General features: G+C 38.1%; 1 protein-coding gene across 1 annotated transcript in view; it reads left to right on the top strand.

Annotated features, from left to right (window-relative positions):
- The window catches only part of pard3aa (par-3 family cell polarity regulator alpha, a), a 537,783-nt gene that overhangs the window by 350,768 nt on the left and 165,840 nt on the right, over nucleotides 1-21,175 (top strand). Inside the window, exon 15 of the mRNA XM_062991183.1 lies at nucleotides 11,236-11,422. Within this exon, the coding sequence (XP_062847253.1) occupies nucleotides 11,236-11,422 (187 nt within the window). The remainder of the gene's footprint in view (nucleotides 1-11,235; nucleotides 11,423-21,175) is intronic.

Raw genomic sequence — 21,175 nt, forward strand, 5'->3', positions numbered from 1 at the left:
TAAACTAGAGTAAGGTAATGTTCACTACGGAAGCACTTTTGTAAGTTGCTCTGGATAAGAGCGTCTGGTGAAAGCTGAAATGTAAATGAAGAAGCAGCAAAAAGTATTGAAACTAGTGGTGTTGGTATCACACAGTTCCAGCTGCCCAGATGTATCCTTCACTTACACTTATCCTTCCTTCACTGTGTCCACCATTTCTCAAAAACATGCTGGGCAAATTGGCTTGGCTTTTCAATGAGTGCATGATGCTCTGCATATAAAATAATAACCATATCGCAGATTCTACTTTCTTACCTAATGTTTCTGTAAATGGGGTTTGAACTGTAGTTGCATCATTTATCCAGCAGATATGATGGCATGCTCCTTAACAAACATTGCAAATTGTGTAGGCGATTAGAGATTTGCAAGATTTTAAATGCATTACGCTGAAATAGCCCAGCTACAAAACACTTCATAGAGTTTATTCCTCTCTGTGCTTACTGCTGTCTCAAATTCCCCTTGAGAAATAATCAATTTATATTGAATTTTGTACTTTAGCTGTATGTCCTTGGCCTGTTCTAGTTTTCCACCTACATGAAGTAACTTATGGACTTTTCAGACTCAGCCTGACTCTGTAAGCTAGAGACTGTTTACTGTTAGCTAGTAAAAACCTGTGCTTAATGCTGCCTGGTTCTGTTTTTTATCCTTCTTATACATTCACCATACGTTTTTCTTTTCTGTCTAGAGCTTAGAGCAGCAACACTGGAATGTTTCCACTAGGTCTAATAGAACAACTAAATGACCCATCATGTCTGACTTGTAATAGTAGTAGGCTAGATAGTGTAAGCTGAAGTCATAGTGTCACCCATGGTAAAGGATGAGTTCACTCAGCAGCATGCCTTCTAATGATTGGTGCTAAATAGATTATGTCTGCCACTAATGACTAGCTAATAATTTTGATCACTTTACTTGGATGTTATTAGAGGCTGTGATAGCTTATGATATGACTCTTTTTCCGATCCACCACAATTTGGTTTCCTTTAGCACTAGACATCAGACTGACGTTATGTCTGTTAGAATACACTTTAGCTTGACTGCTTAATGAGGCACTAAAAGTATTTATTGTAGCTTGGTTTCTAGTCTGCTGCAAATCCCAGTTGACAATTTATTAGGAACAGCTGACTTGTACATTTGCCGAGTTGGCTTTTTTATCCAGTCGTTAGTCAATCGTGTCTGTGTGTAGGCACCCCGCCAGCTGGTAGCATATCAATACACCATACCATGTACTACAATATATATATAAACTTTGTATGGGTTCATTTTTTGATTCTTTGTTGTCTATTAATAGTATTGGACCACCATCATATCACTGACCATGTTTCTGTGCAAAGGATGCTGTTGAGTGCATATTTTTGGATGGACTATTCTTAGCACATTTTTGATTGGTTAGTGTTTTGTCCACCAGATACCACATCCTGAAACTGATAAAGATCTAGAGGGCCATTTACTAACTGTAAATGATAATTGGAGATTGCTGCAGGTTATATACCTATACACCCTTGTTATATACAGCACCACTCACCAGTCTGTACTTTAGTGCTTTGCTAAATATGGCCCGGCACTTTAATAATATCTGGTAGGCAGTGTTTTATTGTGATTTCTTTTCAGTGATGTATGAAATAGTTTTGGTAAAATGTGACTTGCAGCAGATTCAGCATCAGCCAGTAATTCTGAACTTCAAAGTGGGGTGGCACGGTGGCTCAGTGGGTAGCACTGTCGCCTCACAGCAAGAAGGTCATGGGTTCGATTCCCAGTTGGAGCGGTCCGGGTCCTTTCTGTGTTGAGTTTGCATTTTCTCTCTGTGTCTGCGTGGGTTTCCTCCAAGTGCTCCGGTTTCCTTCCACAGTTAAAAAACATGCAAGTGAGGTGAATTGGAGATACAAAATTGTCCATGACTGTGTTCGACATTAAAGACTTGAACTAATAAATCTTGTGTTACCAGTAATTACCTGTCCTGTCTTGAATGTAACCAAAGTGTGTAAAACATGATGTTAAAATCCTTATAAATAATAAGTAAATAAGAACTTCAAAGTGCACTTGCAGATACAATAAATATATAATAATATATAATATAATAAATAATATAATAAACATGTATTTAATGGCAGTCAATGATTACTGCAACTTTTTTCCCTGTCTAAATGACAGTTACACATTTACAATTGTAGATTATTTTGTTGGTTAACATTGGTGTATTGAGGGGTTTACATTTATGGCATTAACAGACTTTCTTGATATGAAGAGACTTACACTTGTGATTGAATACAATCCAATCAATCTATGGCCTTGCTCAAGAGTCTAACAGTGGTAGGGCTTGAATCGGTCACTTTCAATTATATTATTACCTTCTTATTTTCTTCAATTACTCTGCTTTGAAATTGGTGAAGTTTAACCAACTTTGTTGTTTTTTATATACTATTAATAAACTACAAATATATTTTGGTAGGGTTAAAGCCAAGAAAATTGCGAAACTTATTCCTTGTGCTAGTAGGCACACAAACGTGTCATTTGCAGTATGCCATGGCGCTTGATTCTGTGAGTAAATGCCAGAAGTGTGTATGTTTTTACTGGTGGACCATGTAAGCAGTCATTTGTAAACACCATGTCAGGAAGCATTGGGCCATCTGCACATGACGAGAATAGCATCAACAATAACAAGTTACATGCTTATTTATTAGATCCACTGATCCAGCGGAGATATGCGTTATGGTAGATTTCCAGCGGTCTGTAGTAGTATTATCATACAACCATATGACCGACCGTTGGGTTTTATTTGTCGTCCACGATCATTTTATTGAGCAGTAGGGAAAAATCTTTCCCTGTCCTTTGCTTAATACACTCTACTTGGCCTCTCTACTCTGGTCTGACTGGTTAATGGATTTAGACAAGGTGCAGAGGAGGTGTCAGAAGGATTTGTAGCTTGGCAATGTACTGAAAGTCATCTTGGTGTGTGTGAGAGAGAGCGAGCTCTTCTTTTAGGATACACCAGCTCTGCTGCACTTGGCTACTCAACTCCACTGACAGGTTATGCTGTTGCAGTACTACTAATTCCACCAGTGCATTTATTATCCATTCAACTGCAGGTTTAATCTGGATTTCCTTTAATTAGTCACATGTCACTGTTACACAATCAGTTACCGGTTTATTAAACACACCTACCTTGTACCAGAAGTTTAAAAATTACAGAATAAAGAAATACAACAATAAATAAATTATATTAACATTGGCCAAATTGTGATTCATTAGTCAAGTAAAAGTACAAAAGAAAACATGCTCACAAATTAACATACTCCTGGAATTTTTAGACCAAACTGTTTGTCCTTATATTAGTTGTGCCACCTCTCTTGTAATGAATTTTATGTTAGAGGGTGATTAGTAAATGCAAAACTTTTTATGGTAGTATCTCGATCCATAATGGTGCGGAAATTAAAAATAAACTACTACTATTTCTACTACTACTACTACTACTACTACTACTAATAATAATAATAATAATAATATAAATAAATGCTACTTTGTACATAAAATATATACTTTTTTTCCTCAGATGTCACCTTGACCCTGACAAAGATATATATTCTTTGTCAAGGATGGTCTGGCTTTTCCAGAATCAGTGGGCACAATGTGTAAACACAGGCTGGATAGGACGTCAATCCATCATGGGGCCACGGCCACCTCTGATACTTAATTATTTATGTTTTTCTAACAGTTTAGTGGTTATTTTCTCAAGCATGTTGTAATGTTGAGCTTTAATATGGTTCTAGATTATTTCTGAATATAAGTACTAAAGGAGATAATGTGGAGTAAGAGATTTGTTACTATAGTCATTGTTTCTACTGCAATGCTAAAACTTCACACGCTTTTGCTTCCTCAGTTATTTATTATATATCAGTGGATGAGTTTATTTATTCACCTCTTTTTGTATAAGATTCATGTAGATTTATTTTAATTGACATGCTAATTAACTCACTGTTGTGGAATTGGGGATTTATTTTCTTGTTCATCTATTCCTATTAAAAGCCCTGGAGTGACTCACACTATTTGCATTCTATTTAGCTAAAGTAAGCAGAATACCACTGAGCCATCCTAGTTTTAGAGCTGGTTTTTCTGTTCAGAAAGTTTGTGAGATTGGTGTGGAGAGAAATTAAAAATAAAGCCGATTAGGTTTTAAATAAGCTAAATAAATAAGTGCTAAAGTTGTACATAGTATTTGCAATCTGCTGTTCCAGAAATGTTCTTTCTGTTTTGTAGTCTTGTCTTACTGCCCATACAATGTATTTGTATGATTATATTTAGCAAGATCGCACTACACTGGCTACAGATGGTTCTTGACTTTGTTTAAAATGATCTTTTAAGTAACTGACTTTTTCTAATTACAGAGAAACAACACAACTGCAGCTTAAGTCTTTTGCCAGGCATTTAATCATATAGCACTTCCTTTTGTCTTCTTCTAATGCAACTTAAATGATATCAGATTATACAGGGAAAATATAGTAATTATATGAAGTTATTTTTAAATCTACACTTTTTCTTCTTTTTTACGTGGTCTTTGATTAGGATGTTTGAGGTCAGTTTATTAGAAATTGGTCTTCAGTGGCTTGTGTGCAGAAAAAGTCATTCCCTGTCGATAAAATGAACTGGAAATTCGCCTTGCTTGTCTTGCAAATGGCTTTTAATGATTCATTAATGAATGTCTGCAGCAGCTGAATGCTAATCACCCCGCTCTTAATTTTTCTGCCATTCTCATTTAGCTGAGTTAAAGTTAACAAACTTTTTTTTTCTGATCAGAGCTGAGCTCCTTTCAGTCGCTGAGGACGGGTGTTATTGAATTACCTTTCTCTATCCTAGAAGTTTGGCAGGGTGGATTTGGAGGTGATCTATAGGTCTTTTATTGGGTTCTCAAGTGGACACAACATTATTGGCAGTCATCAGACTGGCTTCTCAGCAAAGTTTTCTTAATTAAATAAAGAAGTTGGAAGAAGGTTAAAGAGGGATGAGCAGCATGATTAGGCTGAAATAGTCTTCTAAAAGCAAACACTAACAACATACAGCAAGCAACAACTCATTTACTCTGCTTCTCTGCTGCTTCCCTTACAGAGAGCTAGCTCTTCTATTACAGCGTTCAGATCGTTTTAACTGGTACAGTAGTAACATGTAGAGAATTTCTTTAATAGCAGCAGAAACCTTGCCCAGAGTAGAATACATTAACTATTTTCTTTACCATGAAATAAACATAAAAACACACAACTTATCTCTAAATAAACAGTATGAATCATTAAACAGAAGAGTATGTTATATACAAATCAAATTCTTTCTGGACTGTTTTAGAAATGGACTGTGGGACTAGTTTTGTGTGTTTCTGCAAATTATGTTTGCTGTTTTGTGCATGTGTTTATTAATATTTATGTCTAAATTAATACTTGTGTGTTTTTGTAATTGGACAGGGCGCTCAGGTGGCACAGTGGTAAATTCTGCTAGCCCATTGGGATCCAGGGTTCGAATCTCCGTTGTAGCGTGTACATACACAAATGATTGGCTACATCTTGGGGAGGGGTGGAGGGGCAAGGTTTGTCTGGGACGTGTTATTCATTGCGCTCAGTGATTCAGGGGAAATGAGTAAACAAGAATAGTAAACATTAATACCTTTGGGCAAGCCTTTCCAATTATGTATTGGCATAAAACAGACTTCAAAAACTCCCAAGTAGGAAAAAAAACTACTTCATTCACAGTGTTTTCATAGGAATCTTTCCAAGTAACATCAATTGTAACACCTAGTTTTAAAAGAAAGAGTTTTAAAAATATATGTATATTGGTATATTCTATATTGGTCGTGTCAGAGGGAGTTAAGGCCAGATAGGTAGCCTCCTTGTTGCTGCAACAGCGCTTCCTACTGTCTAAAGTGGCAGCACAAGCAGGCAGAGAAAAAATACGAAGAGAGAAGCGTAGTCCTCTGTAATTAAAAGAAGCAGTCTGCATTTTACAGGTACTTGCTAGCCTGTGAGTTTGGCACAGTTCACAAGGAAATATAGTATATAAATAGGGACAATGCTAAAATAATAATAATAATAATTAGTTACATGTGGAATAAAGGAACAGTGGTATTTATTCATTTGTTTTTATAATTTTTATTATTATTATTATTATTGGGGCGGCACGGTGCCTTGGTCGGGTAGCACTGTTGTCTCACAGCAAGAAGGTCCTGGGTTTTATTCTGTGTGGAGTTTCCTCCGTGAGCTCCGGTCCCAACCACCATCCAAAGACATGCAAGTGAGGTGAATTGGAGATGCAAAATTTGTCCATGACTGTGTTTGACACTGAACTTGTAAACCGATGAATCTTGTGTAACCAGTAACTACCTGTCCAGTCATGAATATAATCAAAGTGTGTAAAACAAGACGTTGAAATCCTAATAAATTAAAAAATATTATTATTATTATTATTATTATTAATAATAATATTAATTGTTTTATGATTATTATTATTATTAATTGCATTATTATTAATTGTATTATTATTATTATTATTATTATTTATTTTGCATTAAGTAGCATACAACCTTTTTTTTGTTGTTGTTTACCCAAAGAGTGGTTAAATACTAAATGTGCTGCTGGTCTTAAATCACTATAATTGGCTTCTTTCTCTGAAATTTGGAACTGCTTTGTTTACTTTGCAATTTCAGTCTAAAAGTAGGCAGTAATGGCATGTAGGTCAGCTCCTGCAGTCTTCCTGTCCCCGGTGCCTGGAGCCAGTGGAGGGAAAGATTTGCATGGCTTATTGAGCGACACAGCCGTAGATTAAAGGCACTGAGATGTGAAATGAAGACGCTGACCTTTCAACAGTAAAATCATCTACTTCCGCTTCAGCTTTGTGCTTAAATTTTGTTCAACTTTTGGTTCAAGTCTTTCAGCAAGCACTTATCAGAGTTGCCATTTAAACCAGATGGTATCCTCAGTTTTGCGCTTGCAGTTTATTATGGCAAAGCGTTAAGTGCTAATTCATTTCCATTAAAGTGAATTTGTTACTCTTGAAGACTTGCTGAAATTGAAGTCAAAGTTGCTGAACTGTTTGGAGAAAGCATGGATCAATTCCCCCCAACCCTGTAGCTATTGCACACAGTGGCTCTTAGGCTGGTAAAATTGCAAAATAATTGTAGTAAGGAAAACAGATGCACTCAAAGAAAGACATGGTGGGGTAACAAGAATTATACATTTGAGTAGGTCCTCCTATTTGAGTGTCCAGGAATACATGTTGATAAAACAAATGACATTTTAGAATATATTTTTATCTTGTCATATAAATAAATATATACGTACGCTCAATTTGCATTTTATTAGGTACACCTACCATACTGTTAACCTTGTGGGTATGCAGTTACTGACAGTACTCCATCTGTTGCTCTATACACTGTCCTATCCCCATGTGCACCATTAATACTCTAAAGGGACCTCATTAGGATCTTCACTGACCAGATGATGATTTGGTTGTGGACCATGCTCAGCACTGCAATGACACTAACATAGTCATAACATGGTAATGTGTGTATGTTATGATATGAGAATATCAGGTGTTGACATTTTGAATCCTGTTTAAACTTACTGGTTTATTTATTGTGAACAAACCCTGTTATCACTGGCTGGAAATGTACAGTTAGAGATTAAGCTTTTTTTGCACAATGTATGTTCATCTTTTTATCAGTAGACACTTTCTAATCAGAGTAGGCTTGCGGCTTTATATTTTAGGCTGGAGCACTATTCCCATCCTGACATTCACACTGGGCTTTTTGAACATCCCAGCAACCTTATACGCTCATACCAGACAACACACACTACAAGATCTAATAACAGTATCTCTGTTTCTTCAAAAGTACACTAGAGTATTTTGGAATTGGTATTCAACTATGATTCTTTCACAAACCCAGAGCCTTAAGCTTGTTCCATGCCATGAATTAATAGTTTTTTAGCTTAACGTTGGGGTAAATATTAGTAAAAGTTGTGCAGCACATGTTTAGAAAAAAAATGCTTACTAGTGTTGCAATAAAATATGAATATCTAAATAGATTTGGGCTTATCTGTTAAGAACAATGGTAGTATTTATGAAGTGGCATTTCTCGTTGGACCCCTTTAGCAGTCTCAACCTTTGAAGAAGTTGGTAACTAGCTAGGCTCCTGCATGAGCTGTTGATAGCCATCAACGTGTGTTTGAATCTTTGATTTTAGATGACACTGAAGAGACAAGTTTGTGTGATTTTAAAAGGTTTCGATTTAGCAACAAACTAGCTTTAAATGCACATTTTCTGATATTGCAGACTGAATTATACACCGATTAGGCATGACATTATGACCACCTCCTTGTTTCTACACTTACTGTCCATTTTATCAGCTACACTTACCATATAGAAGCACTTTGTAATTCTACAATTACTGACTGTAGTCCATCTGTTTCTCTGCATGCTTTGTTAGCCCCCTTTCATGCTGTTCTTCAATGGTCAGGACTCTCCCAGGACCACTTCAGAGTAGGTATTATTTGGGTGGTGGGTCATTCTCAACACTGCAGTGACACTGACATGGTGGTGGTGTGTTAGTGTGTGTTGTGCTAGTATGAGTGGATCAGACACAGCAGCGCTGATGGAGTTTTTAAACACCTCACTGTCACTGCTGGACTGAGAATAGTCCACCAACCAAAAACATCCAGCCAACAGCCTCATGTGGGCAGCGTCCTGTGACCACTGATAAGGTCTAGAAGATGACCAACACAAACAGCAGCAATAGATGAGCGATCGGTAGCAGTGTCTAATAAAGTGGACAGTGAGTGGACATGATATTAAAAAAACTTCAGCAGCGCTTTTGTCTGATCCACTCATACCAGCACAACACACACTAACACACCACCACCATGTCATTGTCACTGCAGTTCTGAGAATGATCCACCACCTAAATAATACATTCTCTGTGGTGGTCCTATGGGGGTCCTGACCATTAAAGAACAGGGTGAAAGCACGCTAAAAGTTATGTAGAGAAATAGATGGACTACAGTCAGTAATTGTAGAACTTCAAAGTGCTTCTATATGGTAAGTGGAGCTGATAAAATGGACAGTGAGTGTAGAAACAAGGAGGTGATTTTAATGTTATAGCTGATCGGTGTATATTCTAAATAAATAAATCTATACCATTAGATATAGAAGCAGTAAATTCATGGGTAGTCATTGCAGACTGGTGTTGGAGTTGAATTGTTAGAATAACAATACAAAAAATAAACAATAAAATAAACAATTTTTCAGTATGGGATGTGTTTTTATTTCTACTTATACAGTGTATCACAAGTGAGTACACCCCTCATATTTGTGCAGATATTTAAGTATATCTTTTCATGGGACAACACTGACAAAATGACACTTTGACACAATGAAAAGTAGTCTGTGTGCAGCTTATATAACAGTGTAAATGTATTCTTCCCTCAAAATAACTCAATATACAGCCTTTAATGTCTAAACCACCGGCAACAAAAGTGAGTACACCCCTTAGTGAAAGTTCCTGAAGTGTCAATATTTTGTGTGGCCACCATTATCTCCCAGAACTGCCTTAACTCTCCTGGGCATGGAGTTTACCAGAGCTTCACAGGTTGCCACTGGAATGCTTTTCCACTCCTCCATGACGACATCACGGAGCTGGCGGATATTCGAGACTTTGCGCTCCTCCACCTTCCGCTTGAGGATGCCCCAAAGATGTTCTATTGGATTTAGGTCTGGAGACATGCTTGGCCAGTCCATCACCTTTACCCTCAGCCTCTTCAATAAAGCAGTGGTCGTCTTAGAGGTGTGTTTGGGGTCATTATCATTAGGAACACTGTCCTGCGACCCAGTTTCCGGAGGGAGGGGATCATGCTCTGCTTCAGTATTTCACAGTACATATTGGAGTTCATGTGTCCCTCAATGAAATGTAACTCCCCAACACCTGCTGCACTCATGCAGCCCCAGACCATGGCATTCCCACCACCATGCTTGACTGTAGGCATGACACACTTATCTTTGTACTCCTCACCTGATTGCCACCACACATGCTTGAGACCATCTGAACCAAACAAATTAATCTTGGTCTCATCAGACCATAGGACATGGTTCCAGTAATCCATGTCCTTTGTTGACATGTCTTCAGCAAATTGTTTGCGGGCTTTCTTGTGTAGAGACTTCAGAAGAGGCTTCCTTCTGGGGTGACAGCCATGCAGACCAATTTAATGTAGTGTGCGGCGTATGGTCTGAGCACTGACAGGCTGACCCCCTACCTTTTCAATCTCTGCAGCAATGCTGACAGCACTCCTGCGCCTATCTTTCAAAGACAGCAGTTGGATGTGACGCTGAGCACGTGCACTCAGCTTCTTTGGACGACCAACGCGAGGTCTGTTCTGAGTGGACCCTGCTCTTTTAAAACGCTGGATGATCTTGGCCACTGTGCTGCAGCTCAGTTTCAGGGTGTTGGCAATCTTCTTGTAGCCTTGGCCATCTTCATGTAGCGCAACAATTCGTCTTTTAAGATCCTCAGAGAGTTCTTTGCCATGAGGTGCCATGTTGGAACTTTCAGTGACCAGTATGAGAGAGTGTGAGAGCTGTACTACTAAATTGAACACACCTGCTCCCTATGCACACCTGAGACCTAGTAACACTAACGAGTCACATGACATTTTGGAGGGAAAATGACAAGCAGTGCTCAATTTGGACATTTAGGGGTGTAGTCTCTTAGGGGTGTACTCACTTTTGTTGCCGGTGGTTTAGACATTAATGGCTGTATATTGAGTTATTTTGAGGGAAGAATAAATTTACACTGTTATATAAGCTGCACACAGACTACTTTTCATTGTGTCAAAGTGTCATTTTGTCAGTGTTGTCCCATGAAAAGATATACTTAAATATCTGCAGAAATGTGAGGGGTGTACTCACTTTTGTGATACACTGTACATCTACACAGCACACTGCTTTGTCAGTCTGTAATATCTCTCTACAGTTACAGTATCTTCATTACCTACACTGCAGCGGTCAGTGGACTTTCCTGTCTTTAAAAAGAAGACACCTCCCAAGCTTCCTCATTGCTATAATTGAACCTTACTGTATTTGAGCTATACCAGTATCTGTCAGATATAGTCTGCTGGTACAGCGAGTGTTCAGTAATGACGCTGTCCGTGTATTGCGCTCTTCATTCTGTCTCAGGTAACTACCAGATGTCCCCCACGGTGAACATGCCTCAGGACGACACTGTCATCATCGAACACGATAGACCACCTGTTATTCCTGTCCGCCTGTCCGACCAATCATCGTCCAGCTCCCACGATGACATGGGATTTGTGATGGAGGGATCCACTTCCTGGGCCCAAAATATTCCGAATCAGGATGAAAGGTAGGATTGTAACTTACAGGTTCAGCTCATTGTATCATCTTCTGTGGTGGGATAACAATGTGAATCACTGTTGCATGCACTGATGAAGCAGAATGGAACGAAAGAAGGATGTTTCATAAGATTTATTTACTCTCTGCCGTTTCAAGTGATTCATATCAGAGTCACTGAATTTAAAAAATGAAGAGAGGAAGGCATTATTTATTTATTTATTTTAATTTTATTATTTATTTGTCATAATTTTTCATTATTGTTTTTATTATTATTTTATTCATTTATTTATTTTAGTATATAATTACTGAAATGAATTAAAAAAAAGTTCACCTAAACTCTCTCAAACCTAAATCATTTCAGATTAAGTATTAAATTACTAGCCATCTTACTTGCTTTATTAAATAATTCCCTAATTCCATCAGGGCAACACGCTGCCTGAGCAGCAACATCCTACCCTCCGGCCAATGCATGCTCTACCTGTGTCTGTATGGATTTCTTCAGGTACTCCAATTTTCTTTCACCTCTTAAAACATGAAGAAGGTGGAAAGAAGGTGGATGTGCTACTTATAATTGCCAGTGTGTGTGTGTGTGTGTGTGTGTGTGTGAGAGAGAGAGAGAGAGAGAGAGAGTGTGTGTGTGTGTGTGTGTGTGTGTGTGTGTGTGTGTGTGTGTGTGTGTGTGTGTGTGTGTGTGTGTGAGAGAGTGTGTGTGTGTGTGTGTGTGTGTGTGTGAGAGAGAGAGAGAGAGTGTGTGTGTGTGTGTGTGTGTGTGTGTGAGAGAGAGAGAGAGAGAGAGAGAGAGAGAGTGTGTGTGTGTGTGTGTGTGTGTGTGTGTGTGTGTGTGAGAGAGAGAGAGAGAGAGGCGTACAGTTTGGTCTTTTGGACATCAATAATTCAGATTAACCTGAGGCACTGTTACACGTGTGTGTGTGTGTCTGGGAGTGTGTCTGGGAGTGTGTCTGGGAGTGTGTCTGGGAGTGTGTGTAGGTGCAGGGGTGTTCTGACCTCCTGTGCTATTGTTATATTTTAATATAATTTATCCAGTACAGTTCCAAAGATCTATGAGACTATAAATGTATTTTCACTTCGTTAATTTGTCACTGTCTGTATATGAGTGCTGGAAGGCCACACTTATCCTTATTTGTCTGTTTTTTGGATCCCTCTAGCTTCTTTGAGACAAGGGTGTAGCTAATGGGTGCAGGACCTGTTTCTCTCTTATTAGCTTGTTTACGTAGATGTAGCTCACGGTAGAAACACTTTACCAGTTACCTGTTTTCACAGTGTGGTTGGTGATAAACATCAACATGGATTTGATGGTTAGGTTAGGCTACTCTTAAGTGCAGCTAGTGGTAAGTGGGTAAGTAAATGTCTAAATGTGTATTGCCCATTACTGCCCTATCCAGGCTGTATTATTGCCTTGCTTCCAGTGTTTTTGGGTGGCACTGGACTCTGCACCTCACCAGGTTGAAGCGGTTGGTAAAAATGAATGCTCCTAAAATGCTGTCATATTTAAAATGTCTTCCTAATATTAAACAACATGGAAATACAAATCATTAAAGCTAATAGTATAGAATATTGTAATTGTTGAGGTATAACTTTATCAGATAAAATTCCAGTTCAGCTAAAAACATCAGGGGTTGGCCGCTCAGGTGGCGCAGCGGTAAAAACACACGCTGTTCACCAGAGCTGAGATCTCGAATACATTGTATCGAACCTTGGCTCTGCCTTACCGGCTGAGGCTGAGTGGCTATATGAACAACGATTGGCCTGTTGTTCAGATAAGGGGCGGGACTAAGCCGGATAGGGACTCTTTCTCAGACTAGTGCGATTACGACCTTTGCTGGCTGGTTGGTGGCGCCTGCACGGAGATGGGGAAGGAGGGCGGTAGAGGGTGTGACCCTCCATGCACAGCGCTGTACTGCACTCGTCAAGTGTAGGTGATAAGATGTTCGATTGCTGTGCACGTGTCGGAGGGGGCGTGGAGCAGTCTCGTCCTCCCCAATCAGGAGCAGGGACCAGCAGGGAATTGGATGCGCTAAAGTGGGAGAAAAGGGGGTATTAAAAAAAAACAAAAAAACATCAGGGGTTCAAATTGGCTTTGGATCAGGCTTTTCCTGTATTGACACTATTGAGCAACAACGCAACAGAGGACTATTTTCTGTTCATATATAGGTGTGACAAGGTGTCACAATTTATGCAGCAGTGTTAAGTGACAAAAACTGTCTATTGAGATTTTCTTTTTTTTTTTTTTTTCAAACAAATTAGGTATGATGTTTTGCCATGGTTTGTTTATAGAACTAAAAAAGTACTGATGTTTTATATCAAATTGTTTGGTTTTGTCAAAACAAGCAAAACTACCACAGCAGTATGTATTTATAATTCAGTACACTGTATACATGTTGGCATATACCTGTATATTTTCACCGTCATTCTGCAGCCACAAATGACAGTGGTAGCAACTTTTCACCTGCTAGTGTGAAATAAACAGTGGGAATCATGAATCATAATTCATGTGATCACTGGCTAAATAAATTTTCAGATCAGTTGGTTAAATGGGAATTATTACAGTCACATAGCTTTGTGATCAGTTATCCAGTCCTATCCAACATTCATGGAAAAATAGACATTTGCTGTTTTATTTTTGACACTGCGGTGTCTTCTGCAGCTCTGCATATTTTTGTTTTAGTATTAGATTTCTTTTTTCTACTGTTTACTAGTTTAGCCTTTTTGTAAAATCTTTGCAAGTCAGTATGGTGACCTGGACTAATAGTGCGGAACAAGTAGTTCCCTCCTCCTTTTTTTTATTCTTCTTCTTCATGTTATTATTATTATTTTTTTTTTTTGGTCTGTCTGTATGTCTGTCTGTCTGTCAGGAGTTATAGATCAGTAGAACAATTTTGTCTGATTCATAATAACTTTTAAAAGGCTTTTCTGAGTATCTAAGAATTTCTGTGTGTTTACCTAGAATAGACAGACAGGATGAGATTTTATTTTCCATTGCCATAAAAAATCATCCTTCTCAGTCACCAGATTTAAATTCCATAGAAAATATTTGGTGGGATTTAAAGAAAACATTTGCAGCATGAAAATCATCAAACCTTAGTGAGCTGGAAGCTTTTGCACAAGAAGAGTGGATGGAGATTCCACAAGAGAGACATCAGAAGCTTGTTAGCACTTACTGAAATTACTTATGAGAAGGTGTCAGTGCACTTATTACTGCACTTATTGAAGCCGCAGAAAGTGTTTTAAGAATTAGTGAACATGAGATTCAACATACTGTATGTGGTGACTTGCCAGCAGTTAGGCTTGAACAAGCAATGCTGGCCAGTACTCAAGACAGTGCATTGGCAAAGTAGGTGGCACTGCTTTACTATGTTGGAAAATTATGGCATAACTAAGTCAAAGTGAAATATTCCCCTTGACAAAAGCTGCATAGTCATTAATAACCATTGTAGTGTTGGCCAAGCTGCTGGTTGTTATTATTACACATTATAATGCCCATCCCCCTGAATATGTGCACTGTCATGCTAGCATCTCCAGACTGGTCTCAAGACCACAGCATCAAAACCACAGCGGAATTACACATAATATACTGGAATCATCAATCGAGCTGCTGGCAGTGGTTTAAAGTTATCCGTATTCTCTTTTTTTTTCCCACAGTCTGCTTTTAAGACTGACCTTTATTCTGACAATCACTCCATCAGTCCACGTCTGGCTTTTGTTGGTTCCTTTGAGTCTAAACTTTCATTTTATTTTCTCTTGCTCTAAACTCTCATCATCATTTTTTTCTCTCTTTTCCCGCCAGTCTGGTCTGCTGGTGGTGTTTAAAATGTGTAGGCGATTACTCCTTCAAAAGGAGAAAAGCCTGGTGCAGAGATCAAAGCCACTGCATGGCACCACACTACAGACATATGTATTTTCATTCACACACACACGGACACCCTCTGCATACCCACATATGCACATCAAACACACCGTCTTTGTGGAGCTCAGTGATGAGGATCTTCAGAGAAAGGGGAAACAAGTCAATGAGTATGAAGAGAGGAGTGAATGATCCACTCAGAAAAGGGCAATAAGGATAAATACAAGTAGTACTTTCAAACACACGCACATAAAAGTGTAACAGTACAAAGTGTAGAGAGTCACTGTGTAAAGAGAATAATAGAAGAAAATCCAGTGTTGAGCAGTAATAAGTAATCCAGTCTGGTAGAGTAATTCCATTTGTCAGTGTTCATTCTACCACTGTTTCTTATATTGAATTGATTGTCTTCTGGATTAAGAGTAAAAACAGTACTAAGTGCCATTGTTTCAGAATGATAGCTTGTCTTTTGTTCTAGCAATTAAATGTGACATGGGATTTCTTTTTTTTTTTTTTTCACGTGCAGTAACAGGATTAAAAAAATAGTTTTGCTCTTGTTGGGCCACTATGGATCGCCACTGTCTAACAAAGGAGACAGCTAGTGAAACAAAATTGCACACACTACAAACTCAGGTGAGAGAGAGAGAGTGAGAACGGGGTGTCAAAGAAAGAGCAACAAAAGAAAAGAGAAACACAGAAGGTGAAAGATGAGAATGAACTGATTCCTCTCTCTCTCTTTCTGTCTGGTAGATGTCACAGGTGGAGACATATTCTCAGTGACAGGTTGACAGTTTGTCAAGTAGCAGAAACACTCATACGCATCCTTTCCAAAACACACAAATACCCCCCCCACACACACACACAAACAAACTGTAATAAAAATATTGTGATGGTGAATTATATTTGTTTGTTTGTTTGTTTGTTTGTTTATTAGGATTTTAACGTCATATTTTACACTCTTTGGTTACACTCATGACAGGAACGGTAGTTACTCATTGCACAAGATTTATCAGTTCACAAGGTTATATCTAACACAGTCATGGACAATTTAGTGTCTCCAATTCACCTCACCTGCATGTCTTTGGACTGTTGGAGGAAACCGGAGCACCCGGAGTAAACACACGCAGACACGGGGAGAACATGCAAACTCCACACAGAAAGGACCCGGACCGCCCAACCTGGGGATCAAACCCAGGACCTTCTTGCTGTGAGGCAACAGTGCTACCCACTTAGTCACCATGCCGCCCACGAATCATATTTGTCAATAAATAAATACATACACACACACACACACATACACAAACATACTTTTGTGTGTGCATATTATATACATTATAGAAGTTACTACACTGCAAATAGCACATAAATTTCCAGGTCTATTTCTGTGCATTTCCATCGAAGGACATACCCAGTTTTTAAAGCATTTTATTTAGTTCACATAATAAAAGGAAATAAAGTATTAGGGGAAAAAAAGTTTAAGTAAGAATAAGTAGGAGTACAGGTCTAGAGTGCTGTGATCAACATTTCATTCCTGTGGAAAACCTCATGTCAAATTTTTAGCTTTTAACTAATTCCAATCTGGAGTTATTGAAGTTGAAGTAAAGATTCTATATTGCTCTCCAAAGGTCTCCATACCTTTCCAGCAAGAACAGAACAGACCATATTGCACAAAAAACATGTTTCATGAATTATTTGTAATTTATAGTGTCAGTATACAATATGTTTATGCTCTAAAACTCGGGCAGACTCTGCCAATTCACATGGAATTCACCCCTTGTTAATGTTTTTACACCATAAAAATCTGTCTAAACCTGTACTGAATCATTGCTTGAACAAGTCTGTTTTTTTTTTTTAAACAAATAATTTTTTGGAATTAAATCAGAGCTGTACTCTTATGTGTGGTAAAGATTAATTTATTAATTAATGAATTCATTCATTCATTCATTGTCTGTTTTACCACCGCTTTGTCCTTTGTTTTGTTGGGCACAAGGCAGGCAGGATAACCCTGGGCAGAATGCCAGTCCATCCCAGGGGTTTGGCCATCCCTCCTCATATATAGCCACTTATGTCTTTGTAGATGTCCGGCCAGTCAATAGCATTGCTGAAATTTGAACCTGGATCTCAGCTGAGGTGGGTTAGTGGCACTACAACACCCGAGCGAGTTTTGCCGAATTTCAAAGTAAACTATGTTAATAAATAAATAAATAGATCAGTAAATGATATTATTTGCAAATAGCACTCACATTACTGCTCAATAGATTACTTGTTGCGTGTCCTGACCATGTAGCATAATCAATTTGTTGTCCTGTGGTGCAATTAAATGTTAAACAACTGCCAATTTTAGAGTGTGGACACTTCCTAAATCAACCTGCTGCATCATCTAAGCACAAACCACTTCAGTTAAATTAATTTATTAGTTGAATCGACTCATGAGTCAATTCCCAACACGAAACCTGTAACTTTGAAGTCAACTCATTTTGCAGCTACCTCTTTTTACTGCACATAGGTAGATGCTGTTTGTGTTCTTGACTGCTAAATTTATCTACACATCTAGTTTGTTATGCTTGTGCTCTTCTCTGAATCTATTTGTCTGTCCAAAAAATCTCTTGAATCTTTTTTTAACTGGAACAAGTAGAAATAAAAGATCTCTGTTGTTTTCACTGATCTTCGTTGTAGTTTGTAAGTGTAAACACGTTTCAAGAAAGTTGGGACATGGGCATAAAAAGAGTGAAAAGTTGATAGAATATTGAGTGTACAGTGTGTTGAAACATTGCAGATAATTGCATCATGAGGGACACTGCATGAAGGCTTCCTCTTTCCATTCTTTATGCATTTACTGACTGAAATACTCTTGGATTCAATCAAACCCTCATAGCATCGCTTCTAGTGTAAACAACTACATGTACTGCTATAGTCAGGAAAGCAAGCATCTTGCATCCTGGGCTTTTTAAAGAGCTTGATTAAACTAGAAGAATTTTTATGCTAATATTTAATCTGTTGTAGTGAATGCAGAATGAGGCCGGACATTGTGTTGCTAAAATACTCATAGACTTCCCAGGAAAAGATGTCACATTCGTTATAGGATGCGTTTCTAAAATCCCAATATATGCCACAACATAAATGGTACCTTCACACATTTGTGAGTTACTAGTGCTGTGGATACTGATGCATCCCCATACCATGATGGATGTTCTTTTTTAAACCTTTCTCTGATAACACACCACACATAGAGCTACTGGTTGCATTTATTTATGCAGCAGGGGACTGTGTTAAGTGACAACTGTATAACGAAGAGTTCTGGATCCCATGTAGCTGTCTTTATCACAGTAGTGTGATGGTATCTCATGCAATGCTTTCTTTCTTGAAGATCATGCATTGTCCCATGCAGAAGATTTCTCAGGATTCTTTAATCGTTTGTACATGTTTGGTTGATAATGAAATGGCAACACTATTTGCAATCTTGCATTATAAAATGTTCTTTTTTATCTGATTGATATTTTTCTCTTCAAGGTTGGCACAAAGTGGTAAGCCACAACCCATTTTTTACCCAGTCTTAATACTTGTTTTCAGTTTATCTGTTTATTGTGGCATGTGAAATAATCAAAACCTTACTTTAGCTTGTAATTCCATTATGGTATGTCCTTCACACAGTAATTATTTTCTTTAGTGTTTTTGTTGGTACGAGATCCAGCTGTAAATGTCATATTGCAGTCAGAGACCTTACTTAAACCTGCAGCCTGGCGTCCACAGTTTAAAAGCTGTCCTCATGGATGACCCCTCAGGGAATGTCAGTGAAACATGGTTGAGGAACAGAATTGAAAAAGCTGTGATGATAAACAATGAGAGTGCAAGGCTTTTTGCAGGTCCAGCTCTCCTGCACAGCAACTGATAACTTTAAGCCGATAGGAACATAGTGAAAGACACATGCTGAGGTTCTCTATTGTACAGAACCGTGTTGGAATCATTACTCAAAAAAGTAACGCATTAAAGTGAAAAAAGGGAGAAAGAAGAAGAAAAAGCTCGTCACAATTTCAGAAAAAAAACGTTTAACTGACGGAGGATGAAATTTGCAAGCCAGCTAGCAGACAGTTTAGATAGTGAAAGACAAATGACTTATCCAAGACAAAAGACCTGGCATTTTTGAATTCAATTATTTTAATAATTTAAACAGTCTCAAATGTGTGCCTTGTATCAGTAATCTTTAAAGCACACTGCTGTCTTTAACTAGCTGTCTAGCAGTGTAGAGTAAATGACACTGGGTGTATTTCTCATATGGGTTCTGGATATTTTTACATGACCAGATGTAATGAAAGTCATAAGATTTCATCAACTGACAGCTGATCTAGATTGAGTTTACCCTAATGCAGTTCTAAATTACTGCTTTAACATTTCATAAAAATAGTTTCAAGTTAGCACTACAAAAAACTTTACTGTCTTAGCTGCTTCAGTTGTGAAAATACGGAATATTCTAGTCAGTATCACAAAGGGCGACATTTTCCTACATTTATCATTAGGCGCCTTCCTCTGCACTCACTTATTTGGAATTTTAGAAAGTGCAAGGAAAGCAGCAGTCTGTGAGTCTGGTAATGAGCCTGAAATGAGGCTTAAGAGGGTTTTATGTACTTTTAATGGCCAATATGAGATTTAACAGGAGCTCAAATGAGCTGACAGCCAGTAATGGTTTTCTTAATGTTTTAATTATGAAGAGTTATCACAGATATGATAGCTTTACTCATAAACACATGCAGACATGCATTCAGCTATTTCAAGCAGGAAAGAGCAATTTCACTTCTAATTTGCTGACAAAAGTTTTGATAAGCATTCAGTCCTGAACTTATTATAAATAGCAAGAAAATTTTGCCTGCCATCCATCCATCCATCCATCCATCCATCCATCCATCTATCCATCTATCTTTCTGTCTGCCTATATGTCTGTCTGACAATCTAGCTATATAACTATATTTTCTTTAAGCAAGCAAAGTGAGTATCGTTTATAGTTCTTTATTAGTATTAGTTTACTTTAAGTTATGCTATTATTTTGCCTAAAAGAATAGTGTATTCATAATAAACCTTTATTATTTAATTGTCTTCCCTGTAAACCCATTTTCCACCATAAAATTATTTTTTAGCGATTGCAAATTTCCACCTAATTTTCTCCTATTACCTAAAAGAGCAATAGCTAGTATGCACTTTTTAAGCCATACAGGAATTCAGCCATTGTGTGTTTTTGAATTATAGCTTATGTAACGCCATTTAGATGATCAGCCTACTTTTGGGATGCTACGTACTTCTACTCAAATTAGCTATTGTCACTCTGAATGGTATGAGACAGGAATGCTAGCCTCCTACACAGAAAACAATTATGCTCTCAGACTCCAAACGGCACTTGAGGTCATAAGAGGTCATCATCTTCCTCCATAAGATTTTCAGTAGTGTTTGATGCACTTGTTCTTAAAATTCTGAATGTGTCTTTCTTCCTCTTTCTGGAGTGTCCAAGCTTTACATCCATATGTGGCTACTGGCCAGACCAAGGCTTTCATTCATCTTAGCTTGTTTATGTTGCTAATTGATACATTTTTGTTTTTTTGTTTTTTTTCCCCTCTCCATAGCCTGGTTAATTTAATCATTATCTGTGTCCTTCAACAATGTTAAACAGGCATGGTTAGACATTACATTATTGTCTAACCCCTTTTTTTTTACCATGCTGATTGGCTGTCCTCCCATTGGCTGGTTGGCATACCTCAGTAGTTGGACCAGGTGCTAGAGGAAACCCACCTCAAGCATGGTTATCCAGAATTGGTCATAATGTACCATGTCAAATACCTTTGTAATAACAGTGAATCATAAATATATAGTCCCCGGTTCCTTTCTCTTGCTTCCTCCATGATGATCTGGAACTTTATG

The sequence above is a fragment of the Trichomycterus rosablanca genome, chromosome 3 (assembly GCF_030014385.1).
Source record: "Trichomycterus rosablanca isolate fTriRos1 chromosome 3, fTriRos1.hap1, whole genome shotgun sequence".
NCBI classification, from domain to species: Eukaryota; Metazoa; Chordata; class Actinopteri; order Siluriformes; family Trichomycteridae; genus Trichomycterus; species Trichomycterus rosablanca.